This window comes from Catharus ustulatus, chromosome Z, assembly GCF_009819885.2.
Source record: "Catharus ustulatus isolate bCatUst1 chromosome Z, bCatUst1.pri.v2, whole genome shotgun sequence".
NCBI classification, from domain to species: Eukaryota; Metazoa; Chordata; class Aves; order Passeriformes; family Turdidae; genus Catharus; species Catharus ustulatus.
In genome coordinates, this window is record NC_046262.2 from 33,883,019 (window position 1) to 33,907,466 (window position 24,448).

Here is a 24,448-nt window from a genome sequence, read left to right on the forward strand (position 1 = left end):
ATCATAGTTAGCAAAGTAATCCTCTTAAAAAAGGGGAAATAAATAAGAGGACTGGGTTGGCTGGGATAGAACCTTTCATTTGCTGTTTTGTGTTGGGTCATTTATTTTCTGATTTTGTATTTGTCAGTCTGCTTCCTCAAAGATTTCTGTTGTATGGACTCCACTGGATCTAATGGAACAATTTATGTTTTGCATTGATTTAAGAGAGATAACAAGAAATGTTAACCTAAAAAGAAACTGAAAAATGAGAAAAACATTATTGCTTAGACATTTGCTGGAATTTTTTCTCATATCAATTTCATAAAAGGCTCCTTTGCAGAGTCATTTGAGCAACTGAATACCCAGATATCTTCCTCATGCTGAGAAACTTAAATGATATGCCTTTGATTTTCATCTGCACTTGTGAAACCTCATTTACAATATTATTTGCAAATTCTTGGAAAGTCACCTATTGACACTTATGACTGCTGCTGGTAAAGGTCAGATTTCTCTTAGACCACTCTTTCTTTGTATAGTTTACTCACTGCTTAAGAAAGGCTACTTTGGGGTATTTTTGGAGATATTTCCTAAGCTTGTCTGATCAAAAACTGAGTGAAGACAGATGAGAACTATGATGGCTGTGTTGTGATGAAAATAGATTTCCTGAGAGAATGAAATGCTCATATATATGTAACCAAGACTTAAAGGAAAACTTGGAAAATGGAAAACAATCTTTCAGGACGTTATTCTAATTTACTGACACTCATATTTAATGGATGATTTTTAACAGATGGATCTTTAATTCCAGCTCTCTCAGTAAGGATGAGGATATTCTACTTGAAGCATGTTTCATCAGATGATGTACAAGTTAAAGTGAACTCAGAGTGAGCAACTACTCAAAGCAGAAAAGTGTATTATATGAATCAGGCAAAGAATAAGATGACCACATACTTTCAGTTCTCTTTATTTTTTTCAAGATTTTACCATTCATATTTGCTAAATTAAAAGAAAAACACTATTTTTATTCTTTCTTTACTTTTATTCTTTCATTACTGTTCTTCTGGTTCTTCTATTTCTCATATTTTCCTTCATCTTCAGGATCCCAATGTCTTTTTTTTTTTTTTACTACTTAGGTCTGTTCCTTCTTTCAGACTAGTGCCTCTGACACCTATTTCCCACCTGTGTAATAGAAATAGTCAGAACATTAATTATATGATACACAGTTAAGTTTTAAAGATTAGCAATAACTTATGGGGATTGTTGATATTGCAAATGCAGTTTTTATGGGGAGATTTCATTTATTTTGAAAAACAGATTGGAATTTTTATAACAACAAGCTGACTACTCATATGTGAAAAAGTGACACTTTACATTGTTTATATTTTGACTTCTGGAATTAGTAACACTGGGATCTGGATAGGTTGGATTGATGCAAAAAGGCCTGTGGTATGATGTTCAACAACGTCTGGTGTCATGTCCTGCACTTGGGTCACAACAACCCCATCAGTGCCACAGGCTGGGGCAGACTGGCTGCAAAGCTGCCCAGTAGGTAAAGGACCTGGGGGTGCTGGTGACAGTAGCTGAACATGAACCAGCAGTGCCCAGGTGGCCAAGAAGGCCAATGACATCCTGACCTGTACCAACAATAGTGTGACCAGGGATTATCCCCCTGTACCTGGTACTGGTGAGGCCACACCTTCAATCCTGTGTTCAGTTTTGGGTCCTTTGTAGCAGGAAGGACACTGAGATGCTGGTGTGTGTCCAGAGATGGGCATTGGAGAGGGTGAAGGGTCTGGAGCACACGTCTCATGAGGAAAAGGTTAGGTTAGTTGAGGATATTTAGCGTGGAGCAAAGGAATTTCAGTCTTATCACTTCTCCAGGTAACAAGTACAATAAATTCATGACCATAAGGCGCACTGGACTATAAGGTACACCTCCTGGAAGTCGGCAACTTTCGCAACTTTGTAGATCATATAAGGCACACCAGACTATAAGGCGCACTATTTTTTTGCAGCGAGGAGCCGTGCGGCGTGCAACAAAGTAACGAATCACTGGCAGGTACTCAACATGCAAACATTTTTCAAAGATTGGTGTAGCCTTTAAAAGCAGCCCCAAGCACCCTCCCCATACAGTGGGCCCCAGCACTCCCACCCGCCCCCAGCACCGGCTGGCATGACTCACGACTCCTGGCTCCCTCCGTATGGCTGCGCTGCGTCCTGGCTTCCCCTCAGCCGGTGGCGGCACCGTTACTCAACGCTTTCCCATAGCGCTTTTTCACCTCTTTTTTTGCCGCTTTTAAGTGCCTTCCTGCAGCACTTTTTCGCCGCTTTTCGGTGCTTTCCTGGGGCACATTTTTGCCACTTTTCCATGGCACTTTTTCACCGCTTTTCCGTGCTTTCCCGGGGCACTTTTTTGCCAATTTTTCACGGTGCTTTTTTGCCACTTTTCACCACTTTCCACTTTCCCGCAGTGCTTTCTCGCTGCTTTTTCGTGGTGTTTTTTCACCACTTCTTGGCACTTTCCCACGGCGCTTTTTCACCACTTTTTGGTGCTTTCCCGTGGTGCTTTTTTGCCGCTTTTCACCGCTTTCTCATGGCACTTTTTTGCTGCTTTTTGCTGCTTCTCAACACTTTCCCGCAGTGCTTTTTTGCCACTTTTTGATACTTTCCCATGGCGCTTTTTCACCACTTTCTCACTGCGTTCTTTTTGCTGCTTTTTCACCGCTTTTTGCCGCTTACCTGGGGTGCTTTATCACCACTTTCTCATTGCGCTTTTTCGCTGTTTTTTCGCCTCTTCTTGGTACTTTCCCACGGTACTTTTTTGCCACTTTTTGCTGCTTTATCGCGGCGCTTTTTCACTACTCTTTCACCGCTTTTCACCACTTTGCCGGGGTGCTTTTTCACCACTTTCCCAGGGTGCTTTTTCGCCGCTTCTTGGCACTTTCCCACGGCGCTTTTTTGCTGCTTTTTGGTGGTTTCCCACGACGCTGTTTTGCTACTTTTCACCGCTTTCCTGGGTACTTTTTCGCTGCTTTTCCGCACTTTCTCGTAGCTCTTTTTCGCCGCTTTCAGACACTTTCCCGTGGTGCTTTCTCGCCGCTTCTCGGCGCTTTCCCGTGGTACTTTCTCGCCGCTTCTCGGCGCTTTCCCGTGGCACTTCTTGGGGTTTCTCTGCGGCCACGCCCCTTCCCCCTGCTACTCCCCAGCCGGCGGCCACGCCGGTTCCCGGTTTCCCCCTCCCGGCAACCGCGGCTCCCATGGTTCCCGGCTCAGTTTGCAACTTGCACTTCCGGGTTCGCAAATTACCGAACTTTGTACATCAGATAAGGCATACCGGACTATAACGCGCACTTCCGGGTTCAGGGGAAAATTTTAGTCAAAAGGATGCACCTTATAGTGGTGAAATTACTGTAATAGGATAAGATGAAACAGCCTCAAGTTTTACTGGGAAGGTTTAGACTAGATATAAGAAAAATTTATCACAGAAAAAGTTGACAAACATTGGAACTGGCTACTCAGGGACATGATTGAGTCACCATCCCTGGAGTTATTTAAAAGACATCTGGATGAGGCCCTTAGGGACTTGATTTAGTGGTGGACTTGTCAGTACTGGATTAAAAGTTGGACTAGATGATTTTATAGATATTTTCTAACATAATTCTATTATTTTATAATTTTATCACTAAATTTTCTGATCACGTGTTTAAAATCACAAGTAGATGCTATTATTTAAAAGTAAAATAAACAGATTTCCTTTATTGAAATACAGTAATTTCACGACTATAAGGTACACCATCATAAGGCGCATTTCTGGGTGTCGGCAAATTTCCAAACTTTGTCCATATATAAGGCACACTGGACTATAATGCGCACTTTATTTATGCAGTACTGATCCAAGCGCAACAAATTAACAAATTAGTAATGGAATTGCTGATTGCAGGGTTACTGGCAGGTGCTCAATTTGCAAACATTTTTCATGGATCGGTGTAGTTTTAAACACAGCCCCAGGCACCCTCCCTGTGCCGCAGGCCCTGGCAATCCCGCCCGGTTGACGTGGCTGTTGTGACTCTCGTGGCTCGGCTCATGGCTCGGCTTGCAGCTTGCACTTCCGGGTTGGCAAATTTCCTATCTTTGTCCATATATAAGGTGCACCAGATTGTAAGGCTCACTTCCAGGTTTCGATCAAAATTTTAGTCAAAAGGCTGCATCTTATAGTCGTGAAATTACTGTGACTTTAACTGTTTAAACCATTTTTGCCAGTCTTGAATTGAAACATTTTTATGAAGTATTACTTATTTCAAGAACATTTTTATTTGTAAGATAATGTCTTGTCCAAAAAGAATACACGTCTGTTACTGAGCTTCTTTTAGTTTGGTGTGCATTCATATCTTTTCCTCAGACACCCCTGAGGATGTTATGACATTCATTGTTATGACTCAATAATTTAAGAATAAAATAAGTGAGTGTATCTCTCAATGTTATCCACAAGATGGGAAGCTAACTAAAAATTTTAAAACCCTACTCCTGTAAAACTATTCTTTTTATGGGATGTTCTTTCTCTTTTTGTGTTTAAAAAAAAAAAAAAAAAAACCTAACAATTTACAGCAGAAGGTCACAAAGGAACTAGAAGAATTAGGTGCCATCTATTTCACTACTAGGGGCAATAATTTTACATCCAAGAAAACATCTGTTATATTTAGGAGCATATAGTTCTGATTCAAGGACTCTTAATTCTTTCCTTTACCCATTTCATAGAAATTCCCATCTCCCCCTGTAAGTTAATTAGATCATCTTCTAGTCAGCCCATTATAATTGCCATAACTTTACAGAAGCTCTGATCTCAGTTCCTAGCTGGCAGGGACTCCTCCAAAAAAGCAATACCTACTCACTTGTAGGGAATGGAAGGCAAACCTGTACTTCATTCTCCAGCTGGACACTATAATTTTATGTTGCTCGTAGGCTCTTTGAACTTCTCAGCTAGCATAAGTAGAGACAGCTTAGCTCTGGCACCTGGCTATACAGAAGGATGAATAGAAGAAATAGTCATAATAAAAGCAGCAGACCATGAACTCTCTTCTTAGTAAAAGGTAACAATTGCAGCTCTTGTGAGTAATAATGCTCCATTTATAAGTACAGTATTTCACGAATACAAGCCGCACCAATTTGACCAAAATTTTGGTGGAAACCCAGAAGTGCGGCCAACATTCTGGGGCGGCTAATACAGTAACAAAATTCTAAAAGCTACCAACACGGAAGTGAGAGCCCGCGGCAGCCCCAAGCCAAGCTGGAGCCCGGCCGGCCCCGGCAGAGGTGGGAAAGCCTGGTAGAGGCGGGGCCAGCAGTGTGGGGGGCGGGCGGCAGAGCCTGAGCCAGCAGGGTGGGGCAGGGGGGCGGCAGAGCCCGGGCCAGCAGGGCGGGGGAGCCCGGGAGAACTGGGGCTAGCAGTGCAGGGGAGCATGGCAGAAGCAGGAAGGCCGACGGGTGGGGCTGCCTGGCAGCGGGGGAAGCCCAGCAGAATCGGGGCCAGCAGCGTGGGGGAGCCCGGCGGTGCGGGGGCCTGCAGTGCCGGCCAGGGTGAGGAAACGCGGCGGCGGTGCAGACGGGAGGGGGCGGCCGGCGAGCCTGGCGGCGGTGGCAGCCCTGCCGGCAGGGCTAGCAAACACGGCAGTGGGGCGGTGCTGACGGGAGAGGGGGGCCAGCGAACCCGGCGGCGGCGGCAGCCCTGCCGGCCGGGCGAGCGAACACGGCGCGGGGCGGTGCTGACGGGAGAGGGGGGCCAGCGAGCCCGGCGGCGGCGGCAGCACCACCCGGCCAGCCCCGCCGAGCCGTGGCGCTGAGCTGGGCCACCTGGCCCCGTCGGCAGCCATGAGCGGGCCGAGCCTGCCTGGCCCCGCCCCGAGCCAGTAAAGCCCGCTATGCCGCGATCCTGTTACTAATTGGCCAATTTGTGAAAGCTGCGCACGGATTCTCGCGACGAACGAAAGTGCGGCTAATATTCGGGGTGCGGCTTATCTGTTGACAAAGACAGCAACATTGTCGAGGCACCGGAAGTGCGGCTTATAATCCGTGCGGCTTGTATTCGTGAAACTACTGTACTCTGCTTATCATCGTGAGGAAATACTACATCCTCTGTTCCTCATTTTAGTATATTATTGTTTCTTATGTAGTATCCATCTATGAGATGGAAAACATAAACATAAATTTTTACTTTTCTGGAGCATAAATCAAAATCTCATATAAATAAATTACTTAAGGTAATCACATTTGCTCAATTCACACTAGTATTGTGGTCACTGCTGTCAAATAATAATGTATTCTTACTTAGTCATTTTGATAAAACAAACTGTTCTCTCAAAATGAATGATCTTCCAAATAAGTTTTGAAGTGTTAGTAACTGAAAAATCTACTGGATTTCCAGAGATAATACAGTTCCTATTCCTGATTGTTAACAATATTTATGGATATTTCGCCTGTACTGGAATTCCTTAGAGTCTGTCTAATGAAACAACAATGTTCTGACATGTTCCAAAACCCTCTCTGATGTTTCAGTGTTTCCAAAACTTTAAATTTACATTATACTTTAAAAAGTTCTTCGACTTGAACAATCAAATTAAAAATACATGCAAGAACTTGAAGAATGTGGATTTGCTTTCATTTTTTATTTCTAAAATATATAAAAATGTCTTAATTGTGCCTAGAACATTTTGATAGTAATTGTTTAGTCAACCACTGATGAAACAACCAATTTCTCAGATAGCTTATATATACATATATATTTCTAAAAACAGTAGATACAAAGTTAGCTCAAATTATTTTGAATGCATGTGCATATTGGAATTTGCCAGCCGAAGTACATATAAATAATTTTTTCCTGCCCCTTCAAAGTTTTAAGCTGTATCTTCTTATGACAGGGCAGTCAAAATGCTGGACAAACATTACCTGTTTTATAAGTTAAAGCACAATTTAAATATTAACTCATGACACAAAAGAATTTTTAAACTTTAACTGTCTTATAACCATAGATGTAAATAGCAATATAGAAATTTCTTCCAAATAATATAGAAACTTCTTCCACAACATCATTTCATATAAATGGAAATAATTTATAACTGTACTTGCATTCCTTAAGTGCATGTCAGTGTTCTCATTAATTGCAATACTGTCTGGTTAGAACAAGTGTAGTGGTGGAAGACAGAGGACCATTAACTAGCCTTTTAATCTTCTGGACATATGAGGATCATGTCTATGGCAGAATCAAAATTTGGCATTTCCTAATATGATGTTTTCCTTCTAGGTTTTTGGAGACCAAAATCAAGGGGCAGTTTTCCTTCGTGAATTTACATTGATTCGGAGAGAAAGTCTTCACGATGATTTCCTATCTGATTTGCTGAGTAATCACAAAACAGAAGACCCGGTAGGAATCTTCTATTACTCCAAAACATTTTATAAGAAATTATTGCAGAAACACAGATTTTAGTGATAGATCTTTCATTCTGCTTCATTGATCTATAGAAAGTAATGAAATCAGATTTTTTAACATAAACATGTTACCCTGAAAATATTGTAAATTCTATGTAATAAAGACTTCTTCATAGGGAGGGTTCATGGGTGTCAATGCATATGATTTTTCATAATTTAAAGACAAACTTTCTCAAAAAACACACAGATTGGTCTTTTGCTTTCTAACGGTAATTTTTCTTATTTGGAATTTTTGCAGTCTAAATTGTTACTGTTGTTTGCTTTGTACATGCAAAGGGAGATTTTTTCTAATTAAATATGAATGAGTAAAGACAAATTCATAGGTTATGTAAAAATACTTTGAAATGAATAATTTTATTAAACGCAATGAGAAATCTAATAAACAGGGAAAATAATTTTATGAAAAATATATTTTCACTCTCTTTTGTATATGTTTGGCAAGATATTTATTTCAGGTCTGAAGAATTCCATGTTGTCTAGCGGCTGATATTTTTGAAGAAAAGAATGTAGTGGTAAATAATTTGGGAGTCATACTTAATCAGGCTTTAATATGAAATGAAACAAGTCAGCTGATTTTAAACTGCTGCAAATTTTCTCTACCAAGATGATTAAGGGACTAGACCATCTGTCTTACAAGGAAAGGCTGAGGAGTATGAGCCTCTTCTGTCTTAAGAAGAGGCAATGGAGAGGAGTCCTCATTAATATGTGCAAGTATCTAAGGAAGGGTGACACTGAATGAATGCAGGCTCTGCTCAGCTGTGCCAAACAGCACAAAAGAAAATGGGCACAAAATGACACACAGAAAGCTCCACCTGAGCAGGATGAGAAACCTCTTTTTCTGTGTAGTAACAGTGTGCTGGAACAGATTGCCCAGAGTGGTTGTAGAGTTTCCCTCCCTGGAAATTGTCAAGAACCATCTGGACATGACCCAGTGCCATGTGCTCTGGGATGACCCTGCTTGAGCAGGGAGGTTGGACCAGATGACTCACTTTGACTTTCAGTCTCATGTCTTCTGTAATTTTGTAAATTTTTTGATATTTTCAAGGGCTGATGCATCTTGATGTCTAACAAATTGTGGTTTAACAGAAGCAGTGGCACATTAGCATTTGATATAACCAGAAACTGGTGATGTATTTTAGAGATTGAACACTTTATAGGATTAAGTGTTTATTTACTCTGTAGCTGTAAGGGTCGGTCCAAAGATTGCCTGATTCTGCCTCCCAATCATCGTCAGTGACTGAGACGCCACCACTCGCTCTGGGCAGGAGCCATGGAGTCTGGCCAAAGCGGATGCTCTAATGGACTGGGTTTGGTTGTGTGCTGAACTCTCACGGTGCACTGTGTCCTAGCAAGGTACAGGTTAAAATGTACTTTCTGCAGCCGAACAACAGGCCTTACTCACAATGGTCCATAAATCTCCCCACCTTTTGGCCAGCGGCCCCTTGCCTGGAAAATGACTATAAAATTATCACTCTCAGAAGAGACCTTCGAGACTTCTTTCTCCCCACAGATGGAAGACATCGCTGGATGATCTGAGGACGTCCCATCTGTTCGTAGCTATCCCCCCCATCTCTCTGTCTTTCTCCCTATCTCTCTGTATCCCTGTCTCTCTGTCTCCCTTTCTCTCTCTCTCTCTCCGTCACCTTTTTATCTCTCTCCTTCTCATCATTACCCCAAAACTGAATTGTTGACCCTCAATAAACTGCTTTACTGCTTGTTGTTGAACAAAATCTTAGTCTCTTGCTGTTTTCCTTTGGTCAAACGAACCATCATGATCCCCGCTCAGGTTGTGCAGACCGTGACACTAGCATAGGGTGATTCTAGGAATTTGTGTTGGCACAACCATGCTTAGTCCCTTTTTAATCAAGTTTTACCTTTCTTAGGTTATCTTTCTTTGTGCATGAGGGATTGTTATCCAATCACCATTGATCTGAGTGTGTCGAGCTAAGACTTCAGACAAATGGGGTGGATGTCTTTTAGTAAATGTAACTGCTCAGGTCAAAAAAACTAGTAAGCAAAAGTAGTGAAGGTATTAAACAATCCACTGTTTTGCTAAACCATCTGTATAAATTACAACGCCCCTGGGCATCGCCATGCATTCTAACAAGTCCCGGCCACCCAGTTGCAATACTTGAAGCTTGACTGCATCCCAAAAACTAGAGTGGTTTTTAGATCTCACAGTGATGGAACATGGGTAAAGCATCCAGTGTCTGCTCTCAGAAGCAAAGACGTGCCCCCGGAGGTGGAGGGGGGTGCTGCCCATCAGTGGCATCAGCTGGGGGTGGGACCAATGAAGGAAGCACCTGTTCGACAGAAGACGGCATGGCAACAAAAACAATGATGGACAAACAGTCACATCATCTCTGGCTGGCAAGGTGGGATGCAGTGCCAGAGGCGGTGGGGAGCTGGCACTGTCCCCGTTGAACTGGATGAAGAGGCCATCACTTCCGGTTGGATGGGCCATGATGCTGGTAGCAAAGCAGAAGGCAGCCCTGCCTCTGCAGGAGCAGAGGTGGGTACCTGTGGCTCTGCCCCAGTGGGCGGACCGAGCACAGACATCAGCAGTGAGGGAGGAGCAGACGCACCCCTGTATTTGCAGCGGATGGCACCTGCAGCCCCACACTGGAAGGTGGAGAGGAAGGTGCCCATGGTCCCACTGTGGTGAGCAGGCCACCCATTGCTGATGGCCACTGTGGGCCCACAGCCACTGCAGGTGCGGCTACCATACCCACGGACTGTCCGGCATAGGCAGCCACCAATGCTGCCAGTGCTGTGTGCACCACAGCTGCCACCTACCCCGCCACCGTGGCCACTACACAAGACTCTGCTGCTGACCCGGCGGTGGCGGCAGTGGCGTCATCCACAGGGGAAAGCAGGGCATGCACAGTCCCCACAGGTGGCAGTGGTGAAGCAGCAGCAGAAGCGACCATCGCAGTGATGTCAGTGGGTGGCTGGCCCTGCGCAGGTAATGCGAGCACAGGTGCCTGTGGGGGGAAATCTCCCCTTGAGGTGCAAATGGGGGAAACAATCACCCATCTCCATGGCCAGCCACCATGTCGCCACTGGTGAGGGACACACTGATTCAACATAATCCACTGGGGAAGGACACACAGGTGCAACACAGTCCCCAGGCGAGGGGCAGACTGCACGAGGGGCCGCTGAGTTTTCAGTTTTCCGGCGGATTTTCAGGGAAAGGTACAGAGCAAAGGTCACCCATGCAGTCCAAGCCTGCCAAAATATTTCTCCCTGTTGAGAATACATGTTTTATAGATAGTAGGCTCCCCATTTCAAAATAGATAGCTTTGATCCTCCTAGCAACTAAACAAGGGGTTTTGCTGCTCCAAAACAAGCAGATACGCTTCTGAGCTAGATGCTCATGTTCCAATAAAATCGATTCTCTCAAAAGAGAGCAAAAAACACAGTACCTCTCTTGACGTTTCCCATGGACCTCCTGTCCCACTGCAACCAGGAGAGGGTCCATGTCTTCTTAGATGGCTCTGACTCTGGCTAATGATCATGGCACTGGTTCTGGCCCTGGCTGCGCTGTCCCAGTCTTCCGGGTTGAGCAGTCTGCTCAGGACGCTGGCCAGAATTAACTGAGCTCGTTCTGACCAGTCTAGCCCCAGTTCTGACACACCTCAAAGGTCCTGCAGACTCCATGTCCAGGGTATATCCTGGTGCTACACACATCGCACAAACACAATCTTGGTGGAACCTCTAAATGTTGCTGTAGAGCTAGGAGTGGCAGAAGAATGCAGCAGATCTGACTTCTTTCAGAAGGTAGAAGAAAGAAATTTATTCCAGAAGTAATCACACTTTTATAGACTAGATCACAGAACTAAGGATAGAATCAAGCTCATTAGTTCAAGGAAGGTAACACCTCTTGTAAACATGCCTTTTCCAAAACATCACATCTCTCATGCATCCCTTCTTGTCACAATACCAGATGCTAAACTTTGTTATTAATTCTTTCTCTTCTGTTTTCCCTCGAGTAGCCTGGGAAAACTCACACTTCTTTTTTACCCTAGCTCCTTCCAACATCCACAAGCTAGTGTCTTAATTATAATTTAAAAAGTCTTTAAACTTTGCATTTTCCCTTGATGAAGACATGAACTGACTTGATGCTTTCTGAGGAAATTCGGGATGGCTATCCATATTTTTAAGATATTTTCTCAAGTATGCATCTTCTCTCCTCTAAAAAAGACCATGTTATCACTGTTTTTGTGGGTAACTGGGAGCATCCAAAATGATTGATTAACTTCTGATGTTGAAAAGTAGTATCCCTGTAACTCCGCAGCTGTTTGGGCAAAGATATGTACAGTAATTTCATGACTATAAGGCACACCCTTTTGACTAAAATTTTGATGGAAACCCAGAAGAGCGCCTTATACTCTGGTGCGCCTTACATATGGACAAAGTTCAGAAATTTGCCAACCTGGAAGTGCGAGCCGTGAGAGCTGCGGGTGAAGCCGACAGTGCCATGGCCGGCGGGTGCAGGTGGAGCCGCAGTGCTGGGGTCAGTGGGGTTGCAGATGATAGGGGCAGGTGGGGCCACGGTGCCACAGCCGGCAGGGGCAGGCGGGACTGCAGCCGGCAGCTGCCCGCGGGGAGCCAGAGGCGGGTCCTCGCTGCAAAAAATAAGTGCGCCTTATAGTCCGGTGTGCTTTATATATGGGCAAAAGTTTGGAAATTTGCTGACACCTGGAAGCGCACTTTATATTCTGGTGCACCTTACAGTCTTGAAATTCCTGTACTTTCAGAGGCACCAGATAAGTCTTTAACAGTATGACAGAATGGCCACAATAAGTGAGCAGACTTAAATAACTTTCTGGGTCTATGCATTAAAAACTGTTGACAATAATGTTTTAGTAATGCCTTGCAATTCTCAGCAAAAGTTGGAGAGATGAAAAGAGCTCTTGTTATTAGTAAACAGCTACTAAAGTAAAGATGCAGTGAGGAAATACACCACCTGCTTGTAAGACAGTTTTAAGAAATTGTTAGCAAGATTGAGTTTAAAAGTACAGGTTAACCAAAATATCTTGTATTGTGATATTCAGTCCAATGAAAAATAAACTTACTATGTAAAGGCTTTATCTTGGTCATTGAAATGACTCACAGAAATGCTTTTTTCATCTTTCAATCACATTTCCAGCCTTGGAGAAAACATACCCATATTTTCTTACTTTCCCTTTCATTATAAGTACTAAACCCTGAGCTTGTCTGTGATGTAGCTCCATCACCATTTTTGTCAGAGAGAAAATTGCTAGAAGCCAGAGGAAGGTTTATGTTTTTATCATTTTCTGTCTTGTTCACAGCCAATAGCTGAGATTACAGTAACAAAATTATTCAATGGAAGCCTCTGAGGTGTGTTTAGGTGTTTTCCTACTTCTTCTGGGGAAAAATATAGACTATAATTTAGGAACCTGGGGAAAATAATTTAAAATATAGTGGATTTAAACACAAAACTTATGGTTCAGGAAATTCCTAGTTTAAAGAATGTCTAGAGGATTATACTCCTACATTTTTGGGGAAGTTCCTCTTTATGTGATCTTACAAGTCAGGGATGATACTTTTGGGTACTCTAAGGAATTCTGAGGTAACCCTATAAAAAATATCTACTTTACTGAGCAGTGCTTTAAAACCTCAGATTGAATCCAAAGTTTTCTGTACTGTGGTCTGATCCTAAGACAAAGTTTTTGAATAGAAATTCTCTACATCATCACAAAGTAAGAAGAGAACAAGCCCTTTAAAGCACAAAGAAAATCTTGATGTATATCTAAACTTCTTTCCCAGTTGATTCTGATATTTAGAATTTATTGCTTGTGTATTTTAGATGGAAGACTTATTTTCAGAATATAAATAGCCTGAACATTTTATTTATTCTATTTTTGAGCCATACTTTTTCTCCCCCTTTTTACTCTGAATTATTTATGTGTAATACTACATTGTATTCTAAATATATTATGTGTGACAGTAGAAGATCATCAACCTGTTGATTAAGGAATTTCCAAGCTTCTCAGCTAAAAGTCACATATCTCTAAAAGGTTATAAAACAATGCTACAGAATCTAGATTTGAGCTCCTCATGGATAGGAATTCACCAGATTATAGGCACTGTCCCCTGCAACTGCTGATCTGACAGATGAAGAAAAATCCTTGGATGGTAGGAACTCTTCTCTGACTAGCCTTACCTTGTATTCGCTTTTTGTAGGTAAGAGAACTCTGGTGCAAGTTATGACAGTCCTATATATGCTGCTGCAGATCCAATTACTTGAAAATCATTATTTTGTCCTGGCAAAATAGTAATATTGACCTAGGTATTTTGCAGTATAAAGCAGAGCTGTCTGTATTTTTTCTTGCATGCAGAGACCAGGCACTATTTAAGATTGTTTGTTATTTTCTCTGGAAAATAATCCCATCAGAGAGATCCAAATCCCAATGTTTGGGAATCTTCCTCAGTTTATACTTTTAATAATTGCTACTTTTTTCCTTCAGACGAAATTGACTTAAGATACAAGTTTTTCTCTCAAATGTTCATCTACTTTTAAAAGCAAAAGTATTACAGTAAATTCACGAATACAAGCCGCACTGAGTATAAGCTGCATCTCTGGGTGTTGGCAAATATTTTGTTTTTTGTCCATAAATAAGCCGCACCTGAATATAAGCCGCTCTGTCGTTCGCAGCGAGGACCCATGTGCAACAAAGTTGCCAAATAGTAACAGAATGGCAGCAGGGCGGGATTTACTGGCTCAGCTAAGCCTGTGCAGGCTCGGCCCGCTAGGGGCTGCTGACAGGGTCAGGTAGCCCAGCCCGGCGCTGCCGCTCGGTGGGGCCACTGGGGGTCAGCCGCCGCTTCCACTGGGCTCGGTCACCACGGCCCGGCACTGCCCTGTGGTGGTAGGCAGGGACGGAGCCCCCGCCGCCTCCTCGAGCCATGGTAGTGGTGGCCCGGGTCCCCCGCTGCCTCCCAGAGCTGCGGCAGTGGCGGCGCGGGGCCCCCCCGTCTCTCCCCCGGGCTGTGGTAGAGGAGGGAAGGAGGGAGCTCTCCCACCTCTCTCCCCGCCCCCCGTGCTGCCTGCAGGCAGCCAGGCTCCAGCCGCGGTGCAACAGAGTAGCAATTTGTAACAATCGCAAAATGCCGACTTTGCAGCAGCTCGGTTCAACACTCTGGCTGGCACTTCTGAGGTTGTAAATGTCAGAAAATTATTCATATATTAGCCGTTCCTGAATATTGGTCGCATTTCCGGTTTAGGAGCAAAATCTTAGTCAAATTGGTGCGGCTTGTATTCGTGAAATTACTGTAATCATGTTCAGAGACCTATGGATCATGTAACACAAAAGTTGGGATGGACCACTGGCATTTGCCACTTTCCTCATGTCTAAAGGTCTACAAGTATTCAGATAGAAAAAGACCTGAAGACACTCCCTCCATCTTTCTAACTGCCTCTTGATAATGATAGTTACATCTATTTAAAAATAGAAACATGACCACTGAGTTTTTGGATTCCTAACTGTTCCTATATTTTTCTTTTGGAAAGTAAATCAATGCACCAGCACTCATTAGAAAAAAGAGAAAAAAGAAAAATTGCATTCCAAAGCTTTGAGTCAATGCCACAGAGCTGTCAAAACTGTCCCAGGACTGAATTGAGTGCTGGTGTTGTGACAGGAGAAAAAGAAGCCATTTTTAGAAAGATGGAGTTGCAAACCTTGCCCACATTAGGAAGATGAAAAATTGTAATGCAACCAAGCTGTTGTTTGTGTAATGATACAGTACAGTGTTTGGTCTACCACAATAATTGACAAAGTTAAATTTATGAGTATCCATTCCAGATAACTCTTTTCTTCAACTGAAAATTTCCCTAGGATCTATCAGATTAAGTAGCTCTTCTGTTTGCCTCACTGAATTACTTGAAGCTCTTTTTGTATTACATTGTTTCCACTCTGTGTGAGCATAGTTCCAAAAGCTAGTAGTTTTTTTTGCAGTAGTACAATATGCTCTCTACGTGTGGAAATCTCTCTCTATGTGCGCATTTTAATAGAAGTCTTTTGAAACATAGTGTAAATAGTTCAAGAAGAAAATTAGTTTAGAGTAGTTATTACAATCAAAATATGTGTAAGTAACTTTTCAAAGCAAACACTCAACGTCACTGTCTTATAACATGTTGCTTCATCAAATTGAGCAATTCCTCTTTTTTTATACACAGTAATTTCACGATTACAAGCCGCACCATTTTTACTAAAATTTAACTCCCAACCCGGAAGTGCAACGTACACTCCGGAGCGGCTAATATAATAACAAATTTAGGAAATTTCCAAACCCGGAAGCGAGAGCCTGCAAGCACGGCAGTACCGCTCGCCCCCATCAAGCGCAACGGTGCTACCCAACCCTGAAAAGCGCGGCGGCAGTGGCAGCCAGGCACGCCACTCTCCCGCTTCCTGGCAGTTGCAGTGAGCAGGGCCGAGCCAGTAAACCCCACCATCCCGCAATTCTGTTACTCTTGGCAACTTTGTTACACGCGGGTCCTAGCTGCAAATGGCAGATCGGCTTATAATTGGGTGTGGCTTGTGCATGGCCAACACCCAGAGATGCGGTTTATAGTCAGTGCGGCTTGTATTCGCGAAATTACTGTAATTGGCAAAATTTATATAATAAGTGATATGGAATTTGTTAATTAAAAATAAAGGATAAAGCATAAGCATCAAGTAGGTGAAAGAAGTCTCTAGCAAGAAAGACAGGATACTGAGCTCAAGAATCCCAAATTTCTTCTTCCACCTGTGATCATTAATTTCACCTTGAATTGTTCTATGAAGGCAAAACATGAGGTAAAGAGCTATAATCTTTTAACAGCTGATGATGATGAAATGAGTGTCTCATCTAAATGTTTTGTAGGAAAGTACTCCTTTTTCTTGGACTTAGACTATGAACTTGGCTAAGAATACCTTTTTCTACTGCTGTCCAAATGTTTGCGATTTTCTGCATTATAAATATTAACTGATCATGCTAGTAAAAAATGTGATTTCATTGCTTTAGGTATTTGCAAATTTACCATTCCTCATACTTTCATATTTCTGTTTTAGGGCTACTATATTTTTAATGTTCTGTTGGTTTTCTTTCTTTGTGGATACGTATTATATATGCCATATACAGAGATATGTGGACCTCTTTGTCATGTGACTATGCCTATCTAGATGCCCTGTTTTCTCAGCAGTCTGAAATAATGTAGACTTCTTAGCAAATCCTCACTAATCAATTGTTTGAAACAGATCAGAGGAACAATTTACAGACTATTCTTTCAGCTTTGCTTTTTCAGTAGTTACAAAGAGTCTTATGTACCACGGCCTGAGATATCTCTAGGATCACGGGCTTTCCAAGAGTACTTCTCTTGCTTTCAAGGTGTACAGAACTTTCTTAGCTGCACTGAATATAGACAGAGCTTGCGATCAATGCTGCCTCTTGCAGTTTTAGAGGCTCTGCCTCTGTCGTCCATTCTTGGTTAATGCCTCTCTATAAATGAAAGGACAGTGCTCATTCACTAGGGCCCAGGCTGCCTCCCGAGAATGATGGTTGGACAATCCTGCCTAGGGATCTTCAACTGTCTAAGGGAGTTAACACACCAAAGGGATTAGAGAATGTTAGAAATGCCTAAGCTTCTTCCTTTTTGAGTCACACTAAATTATGCAAAAGTATTATTCCTAGAAAAAGTATACTACTGAAAAATCACTCTCTAGGTTCAGAGTCTAATTTAACTTTTCTGACCTAAAAGTAAACCTGTATACCTGTGTATTTCCTAGCTGTCATGCAGGCCATAGTCTGACCTGATTTATTAAATAGCTTCTGGTCTAGGACGCTGACTAAAGGTTTTGGAGGCTCCTGCCTCTGAACTGTGCAGTAATTACAGCATCAGCAAAATGCAGTCGTGATTATAGAGTTTACACCAATGATCAGAAGGCTTGGATTCCAACATTTTCATTGGTTGTCAGTGCCAGAAAATAGAAAATGTGTTTCTCTTTCTCTAGGTCTCCTTTCCATTTATTTTAATTTGTTTGTTTTATTATTTATTAACATAAGTTTTTATTTACTGAGGATATTAATGTGATTCTGTGATTCTCATCTCATAGTTACCATAAAGCTTACAGTGACAATATTAAAGAACACATAGTTTTATAAATGGCTTTGTGCAAGCATGCCTATAGACAAAGCTCATATATTTCCATGCTGGTGTGAAGAAATCAACAAGTGGGTTTGCAGACCAAGTCAGAATCAAGTGCTTACTTGCAGAACTGTATTGTCATGTTTACTCTGCTTCTAATGTCTAGATTTTGAATTGTAAATACTTGAATGCCTGAGAATGGATGACCACAAAATCACAATAAATCCTTACTCATCCTCCATTGCAGTATCAATAAGCACAACATGGTTTCAATGAAAAATTGACACATACTGCAATATCATAATGAATGTGTTTAATTTGTTTGCATTTTTGATTAATATTATATAATTCTCTTACTAAATTCTTATTTGAAACTTGTATTCAAGTCAGCTTCATTTTTTTCTTCTTTGGTTTCCATTGCTTCTCTTCATTATAGCTTTCAGATTAGCAGTGCAGGCCTGAATCCAAATAAGTTGGCTGTACTCCAATGGAATTTATAAGATGTTCATCAGTCTGACGATATTAGATTCTTTCCCAGACTTTTGGGGAAACAAGATTGTTAGTAAAGTCTGAACAGCAACTGATCAGAAAAAATCTGTTACAGGATATAGGAGATATGATACCCAACCTTGAAATGATAATCCAATGTGGTAAATTTTTGCTACAGAGAGGTAGTTATTTAGAGTGTGCTTTCAAAATAAATAAATTAATTTTTTTGCCTAACTTTGTGTAATCTTTTATGCTTACAACATCTTATCCCAAAAATGTCTTATTAATTTATCATTCTACAGAGAGATTATTGTTTGAATGGGAAGCTTATTTCCATGTAGGTTTTCTCTGTGTCATCCTTACCTGTCCTCCTTCACTAGCAATGTTTCTTCTCTCTTCCTCCGCTAGATTAGTGTGGGCTCTGAAACAATATTATTTTCTGAATTTGAATGTACTGTGATAGATACTAATTATAATTCCTATTTATGATGAAGATAGGACTGGATCTGTGCTAGAATCAGAAAATAGTAAGGCTTGAACAAAAAGAAGGGGTGGGGAATTATTCTTCACGGAATTATTTTTTTTTTTAGTGTAGTACCTACTCCTAAAAAAATTATTTTTTGTGCACGGATGGGTTTTCCCTGTGCTGTCATGTATTACAGAAACAGATCTGCTGACCATTCTCCATGCACTGACTTCAGTTTTCAGATGCTGTATAGGTTTCCTACTGTGCAGTTTCTGAGATAGGACCTGGGCCAAGAATTTTTTTGAGAATTCATAGGTAGTAAAAGATGGATTTGATTGTACTCAGAGTCAGTTCCTTCACTTGGTGCTGAAAATTCTATATGTAGTATTCTACATGATGAGAATTTTCACATCTTTCTTATCCCTTGTAAAAAATATCTGTTGCATTTTTATATGTCAAGAAGAGTGAGTTGTTATTCCTTCATGCCTTGCATCAATTCTTTACTATCGAAACCGGAATTGTGAAAAAATAGCTTGCAGATTCCATTAAATACATTATTTTTAAAATATAGAAAGAAATGTACCTAAGGACCTATAAGGAATATTGGATAATATATGCTTGTTTAGAAATCACATGATTGCTATATAGTTAAGTTGAATTCACAGAGTTTGGAATATGTGTACATTATTTTTTTCTCCTTTTGGTTTTAACATACAGAAAAGAAAATATGAGAATGATTGTTTCTGGAAGCAGTTCTATAACTTTTCATTGCTAGATTCTGCCCCTTTCTGCCCTGCTTGCCACCCTCCCCCCCAAAAAAAATTAAAAAAGAAATGAACAATCAAAAATAAGTCTATTTTATTCCATTGTATTAAGCTGGTGAACTTATTGGAAACATGATATCCAAAATAGACCTTTGATGCAGTACTGTCAGTAGTGGTGAGTGATTTTTCAATTAGTACAGTAATTTCATGACTATAAGGTGCACCCTTTTGACTAAAATTTTGATCAAAACCCGGAAGTGCACCTTATAATCCAGTTCGTCTTATATATGGACAAAGTTTGGAAATTTGCCAACCTGGAAGTGCAAGCTGCAAGCTGAGCTGCGAGCTGCACCAACCATGAGAGCCGCAAGAGCCACAAGAACCACGAGAGCCTGAGAGCTGTGAGAGCTGTGCACTGCAAGAGTTGCCCCAGCCACGCCAGCCGTGAGAGCCGTGTGCTGTGAGAGCCGTGCCAACCGCGAGAGCCACGCCAGCCAGTGCCGGGGGCAGACGGGAGTGTCGGGGCCGTGGTATGGGAAGGGGGCCTAGGGCTGCATTTAAAGCCTACGCCGATTCGTGAAAAATGTTTGCAAATTGAGCACCTGCCAATAAAGCCCGCGATTGAGCGATTCCATTACTAATTCATTACTTTGTTGCCTGCGGATATTCCTGCAAAAAAAAGTGTGCCTTATAGTCCAGTGAGCCTTATGTAAGGACAAAGTTCGGAAATTTGCCGACACCCGGAAGCATGCCTTATAATCTGGTGTGCCTTATAGTCATGAAATTACTGTAATTAAAAATCGCTTGCTTGTTGAGGTTTAAAAATACAACAAGATGAACTGGCTTTAACAAAATTGCCTTAAAAGAAGAAAGGAATGGAAAGAAAAAGAACTGTAAAAGGAAAAGGTTGTATATTGGGCAGATACTTTTTCTGTTCCCATGTTTCAGAAATGGTAGTCTGCTAAACATAGTACATATCACAGGCTTGTTTGAACTTCAGAAAACACAACTGCATTTTAATTTAAATTGCTTTTTTAACAAAAATACACAAATTTATATTACAGCGATATATTTCCAGTGACTTAACCCACCTATTTTAATTTTGTTGAAAAAGTACTTGCAGCTGTATTTTATCACATCCATATTTCAACATACTGCTGAAAATTCCCACTATCATTATAAGTAGACATAACTTAGTAATTTACTTTCCTTCAGTATCTGTGTGTTTAAATGTCCATGAGAAACTACAAAATAATAGTCAAATTATTTTTCATTATATCTTTTTTATCAGTTTTGGCGTAAGAATGGAAGAAAAATCACTTCAGTATGCCTCACAGTCTCGCCTCTCAAGGCAAAGGCTCCATCCCCACTACCTTAGTGCTTCCTTTCACCTCCAGTCAGTTTGTAGATGTCTTCCCTGCATGCAGGATGATATTCACAATGTGATCTTATGTACACACTAGAGGGGCAAATCCCTTCCCAGGCTCTGGGACCGTCTTGTGCCCATGTGCCCAGACAATGCTGTCCCCCATTGCTGGCTGTGTGCATGACTTGCTGCCCTCTGCCTCAGCCTGAACCACACAGGGTTCTGCCTTCCTGGGAAAGACATTCCCGTTTCTGTCATGGTCCTTTTGGTTAGCTAGCATGTCCTCAAATATAAATCCTATTCAACAACAATTACTTTGAATATAAGTAACAGTGTCCAAGATTGTCATGTGAACAAAACTTTGCTGTCCATAGAAGGTACAGTAGGAACAAACATGAAAGTACAGGCAGGCATGAGAGATAATTTGTGGTCTTGTTATAAATTGCTTAAAATGACAAGATTACGTCAGGAATTTAGCTGGTCTTGCAGGCTATCATATCTAGCTGTTCACCACTAACTAGAAATTGAAGGTTTCAGCATATTTGTTCTTTGGGAATTTGGCAAAATAAGCAAAAGGAATCGCCAGTGGTGATTCTGTACTAATTTATCTGCAATGGAAAATGACCTCACGTATCAGATCAACGATCTCCAATATTTTTCTCTTCATTACATAACTAAAAACCAGGTGATTGCCATTAACAATTATAATAATTGGAAATATTTTTTTCCTTTTGTTGTAGTTTCTGTAGATGTAGTTTAGTGGCTTGTGGATCTTTGCTATAATGTCAAATAAAAAACATTGCTTATGATAACAAGAAATTATTTTGACACTGTCCTCAGTGGCCTTGAGACCTACGGTAAAATACATTGCTTGTTGTGAGGTAGTGGTTCTGGAGCACCACCAGTCTGACATCATTCCATTTAAGAGACACACATGAGGAAGAACAATTTGCCCTTGACTTTTACTTGAGTTCTGCAGAAAACAAAAGGTATTTTATTCAATTGAAAATTCCATGCAAATATATGATTGTGAACATATCATTTTTAATAATTATATTAACAGTACTAAAATAATGTGAATACATGTAGAAATCAACTTCGCTTTTTGTAATTAATGTAAATATTTTCTATCTGTATTAATGTATTAATGTAAATATTTTATTTACATTAATATCAGTTAAACTGGTTTGCAATAAAATCAGTTTAGTGGTTAAAAGTAATCAAAAATACACCCCCCTCCTCAAATTTAATTATTAATAAAATATTGCCTCTCTAGCAATCATTTCCTTTTCCTCTTTCCTTCTCCCTTCCCAGGATTCTTAAGTCCTTTTTAAAAATTTCAAAATATTATATCAATTTTTTTTTCCTCTGAATATGCTTGAACTCTCTTTGTCTGCTATTTCTTCTCTTTTCCTTCTTGGGACGCCATCTAGTTCTGTGGGATGGAAACAAGGTGACATCTGTGTTAACCAAGCCTTGCCATTTTCCACATTTTTTTTCAAATATTTCTATATCAAATTTCATTTTCTATAGTGTGAATCCTACAATTTATTTCTGAAAACTCTTGTTTTTGTAGAAGACACAAGTAAAATTAAGGACATTTCAGTATAATCTTCTGTGAGGTACTTACATGCCAAAAAGTACATTCAATTTTCTTTCAAGCAAACTATCTTCAAATTTAGTGCATAAAGATAGCAAAGAGAAAAAAATAGAGATAAATAATTAATGGAACATATCCACTATGGCAGAAGACATCATTCTTTTCTTTGTGTTATAATCCTCTCTGTACTTATCAAAATTCTTTTTACATTGCTTACTGCTTCAAGTGTAAGATTATTCCAAAGTCTCATTACTTTGATAGTTAGAAACATTACTATATACTTTGCTTAAATGTTATGTTTTGCATTTATCTTACAAAAGAGATCTGCTAAGACTACCTCACTAGACTTTTTAAAAATATATTTTTAAATTTCTGGATGTTGTGGGATAGATGCATAGCTTTCTGCCTTCTGACTTGAGTGTAATTTAAACTAGTGACTATCCTAGATCTGATGGATGGTTTGTCTTGTGATGAGGACTAAAATAGTGACCAAGACTATATATCAGTCCAGCACAAAAATTCTTTTCTTTGCAGTGGAAATACTTGACTTAATGGAAGGAGCAGAAATTGAAAGCAGCAAAAAAATACTAAGGAATTATTTCAACCTCTAATATTGTAATACAAGGTTATGTCGATCTAGTTCTGAGTAACTAAGGTTGTTTTTCCACATTTGCAATTTTTAGGATAAGTCAATAAAATGAACCTGTTCCATGTGGTTCACAATTTATTACAATAACTTGTCAGTTTCATGGATTTTATTACAATAACTTTTAAGGTGATTTTATAAAGAAAAGGACAAATACAGCCTTCACAATCAAAGTATCAGTACTAGTGCATAATTTCTTAAACAATAGCAATCAATTAAATCTGAAGTGTTCAATATATCGTCATATACAAAACATGTCACAAGATCAAAAACAATTTCTATAGTCTAAAAGACATTGCTGTACAACTTTATCAATAGTCATATTTCTAATGAAAAGTTCTATACATAAAAAGATGGAAGATATTTAGCAGGAAGAATTCAAAGGAAGTGCAAGATGGAAGGTTGTAGAACTACGCTTGAAAAATATTTTTTTTCAATCTTTCAAAGCTGTAAAATGAAAATTCCATTTAGTATCAAGCGTCCTTTAAAAACAATATTTACTACTAGTTTTGTTTTTAAATATAATTTTATCATTTTTGCTGGAGCCTTTTTTTTCCTTTATATAAAAAAACATGCATTTGTGAATACAGTCAGTACAAAGTCTGACTCCCAGATGAGGGATTTACTGTGTGCTGGTTGTTGTTGCATATTCAGAAAGGGATTCAAGTTAAAATCTCACTGCAGGAATCTTTTTCCTTTTCATTCACTCTTGAGAAATGCAGTGTCATAACTGACTGTGTGAAATGATATATGGTGTGAATTGCCCTCTGAGCTGCAGAGGATCTGACTGTTTTAGAGACATATAACCAGATAGCAATGGAAATTAATGAAGATTGATGCAGTAAAAGATACTGCTGTTAAGAGAAGTATTTTTTAAATGTGCCATCATAATGAGAAATTAATAGCCTAAATGTCAAAAAAAAAAAAAAAAGAATAAAAATAAAGAAAAAAATCAAGTGATGTTGAGAGGCAGCTGTCTTTATGAATCATTCTTTTAAAGTCTTAATGATCGGGAAACTATGGATATTGGGCGTGGAGAGACTACATTAGTTTACCTTATCACTCCCACTTCCACAGCAGGAAATTAAATTCTTTGGTACTTTTCTTCAGCATAATGTCAAATGTTTTACCCAACTACTTTTAAATCACTTAAATAATGGATATTGGAGATTCAGTGATAGTTCTCTGGCTGGTTTATGTGGAACTTCAGCACAAATGATAAAATTGCAAAAGGTGGTCAATGACCTGAAGAAATACCTGGAAAAGGAGCAGTGAATATGCTGTAAATGTGCCTGGTGGTGAGGCTGGTGATTAAGAAGCGAGAACATGCTACTGCTGGACTATTCAATAATGAATTTAAAAGCTGGTGGAGAATAATATTACATATGCAATCTGTAGTTATGATCTGATTATAAGATATACCTTTGCCTGAATTAAGGCGCAAATGAGACCACATGCCAAAGCCAACAGTACAGATTTTATCTAATAGTAAGTGTGAGGTAGAGAGAT

General features: G+C 40.3%; 1 protein-coding gene across 1 annotated transcript in view; it reads left to right on the forward strand.

Annotated features, from left to right (window-relative positions):
- The window catches only part of ADAMTSL1 (ADAMTS like 1), a 433,712-nt gene that overhangs the window by 98,037 nt on the left and 311,227 nt on the right, over positions 1-24,448 (forward strand). Inside the window, exon 2 of the mRNA XM_033085355.1 lies at positions 7,274-7,393. Within this exon, the coding sequence (XP_032941246.1) occupies positions 7,274-7,393 (120 nt within the window). The remainder of the gene's footprint in view (positions 1-7,273; positions 7,394-24,448) is intronic.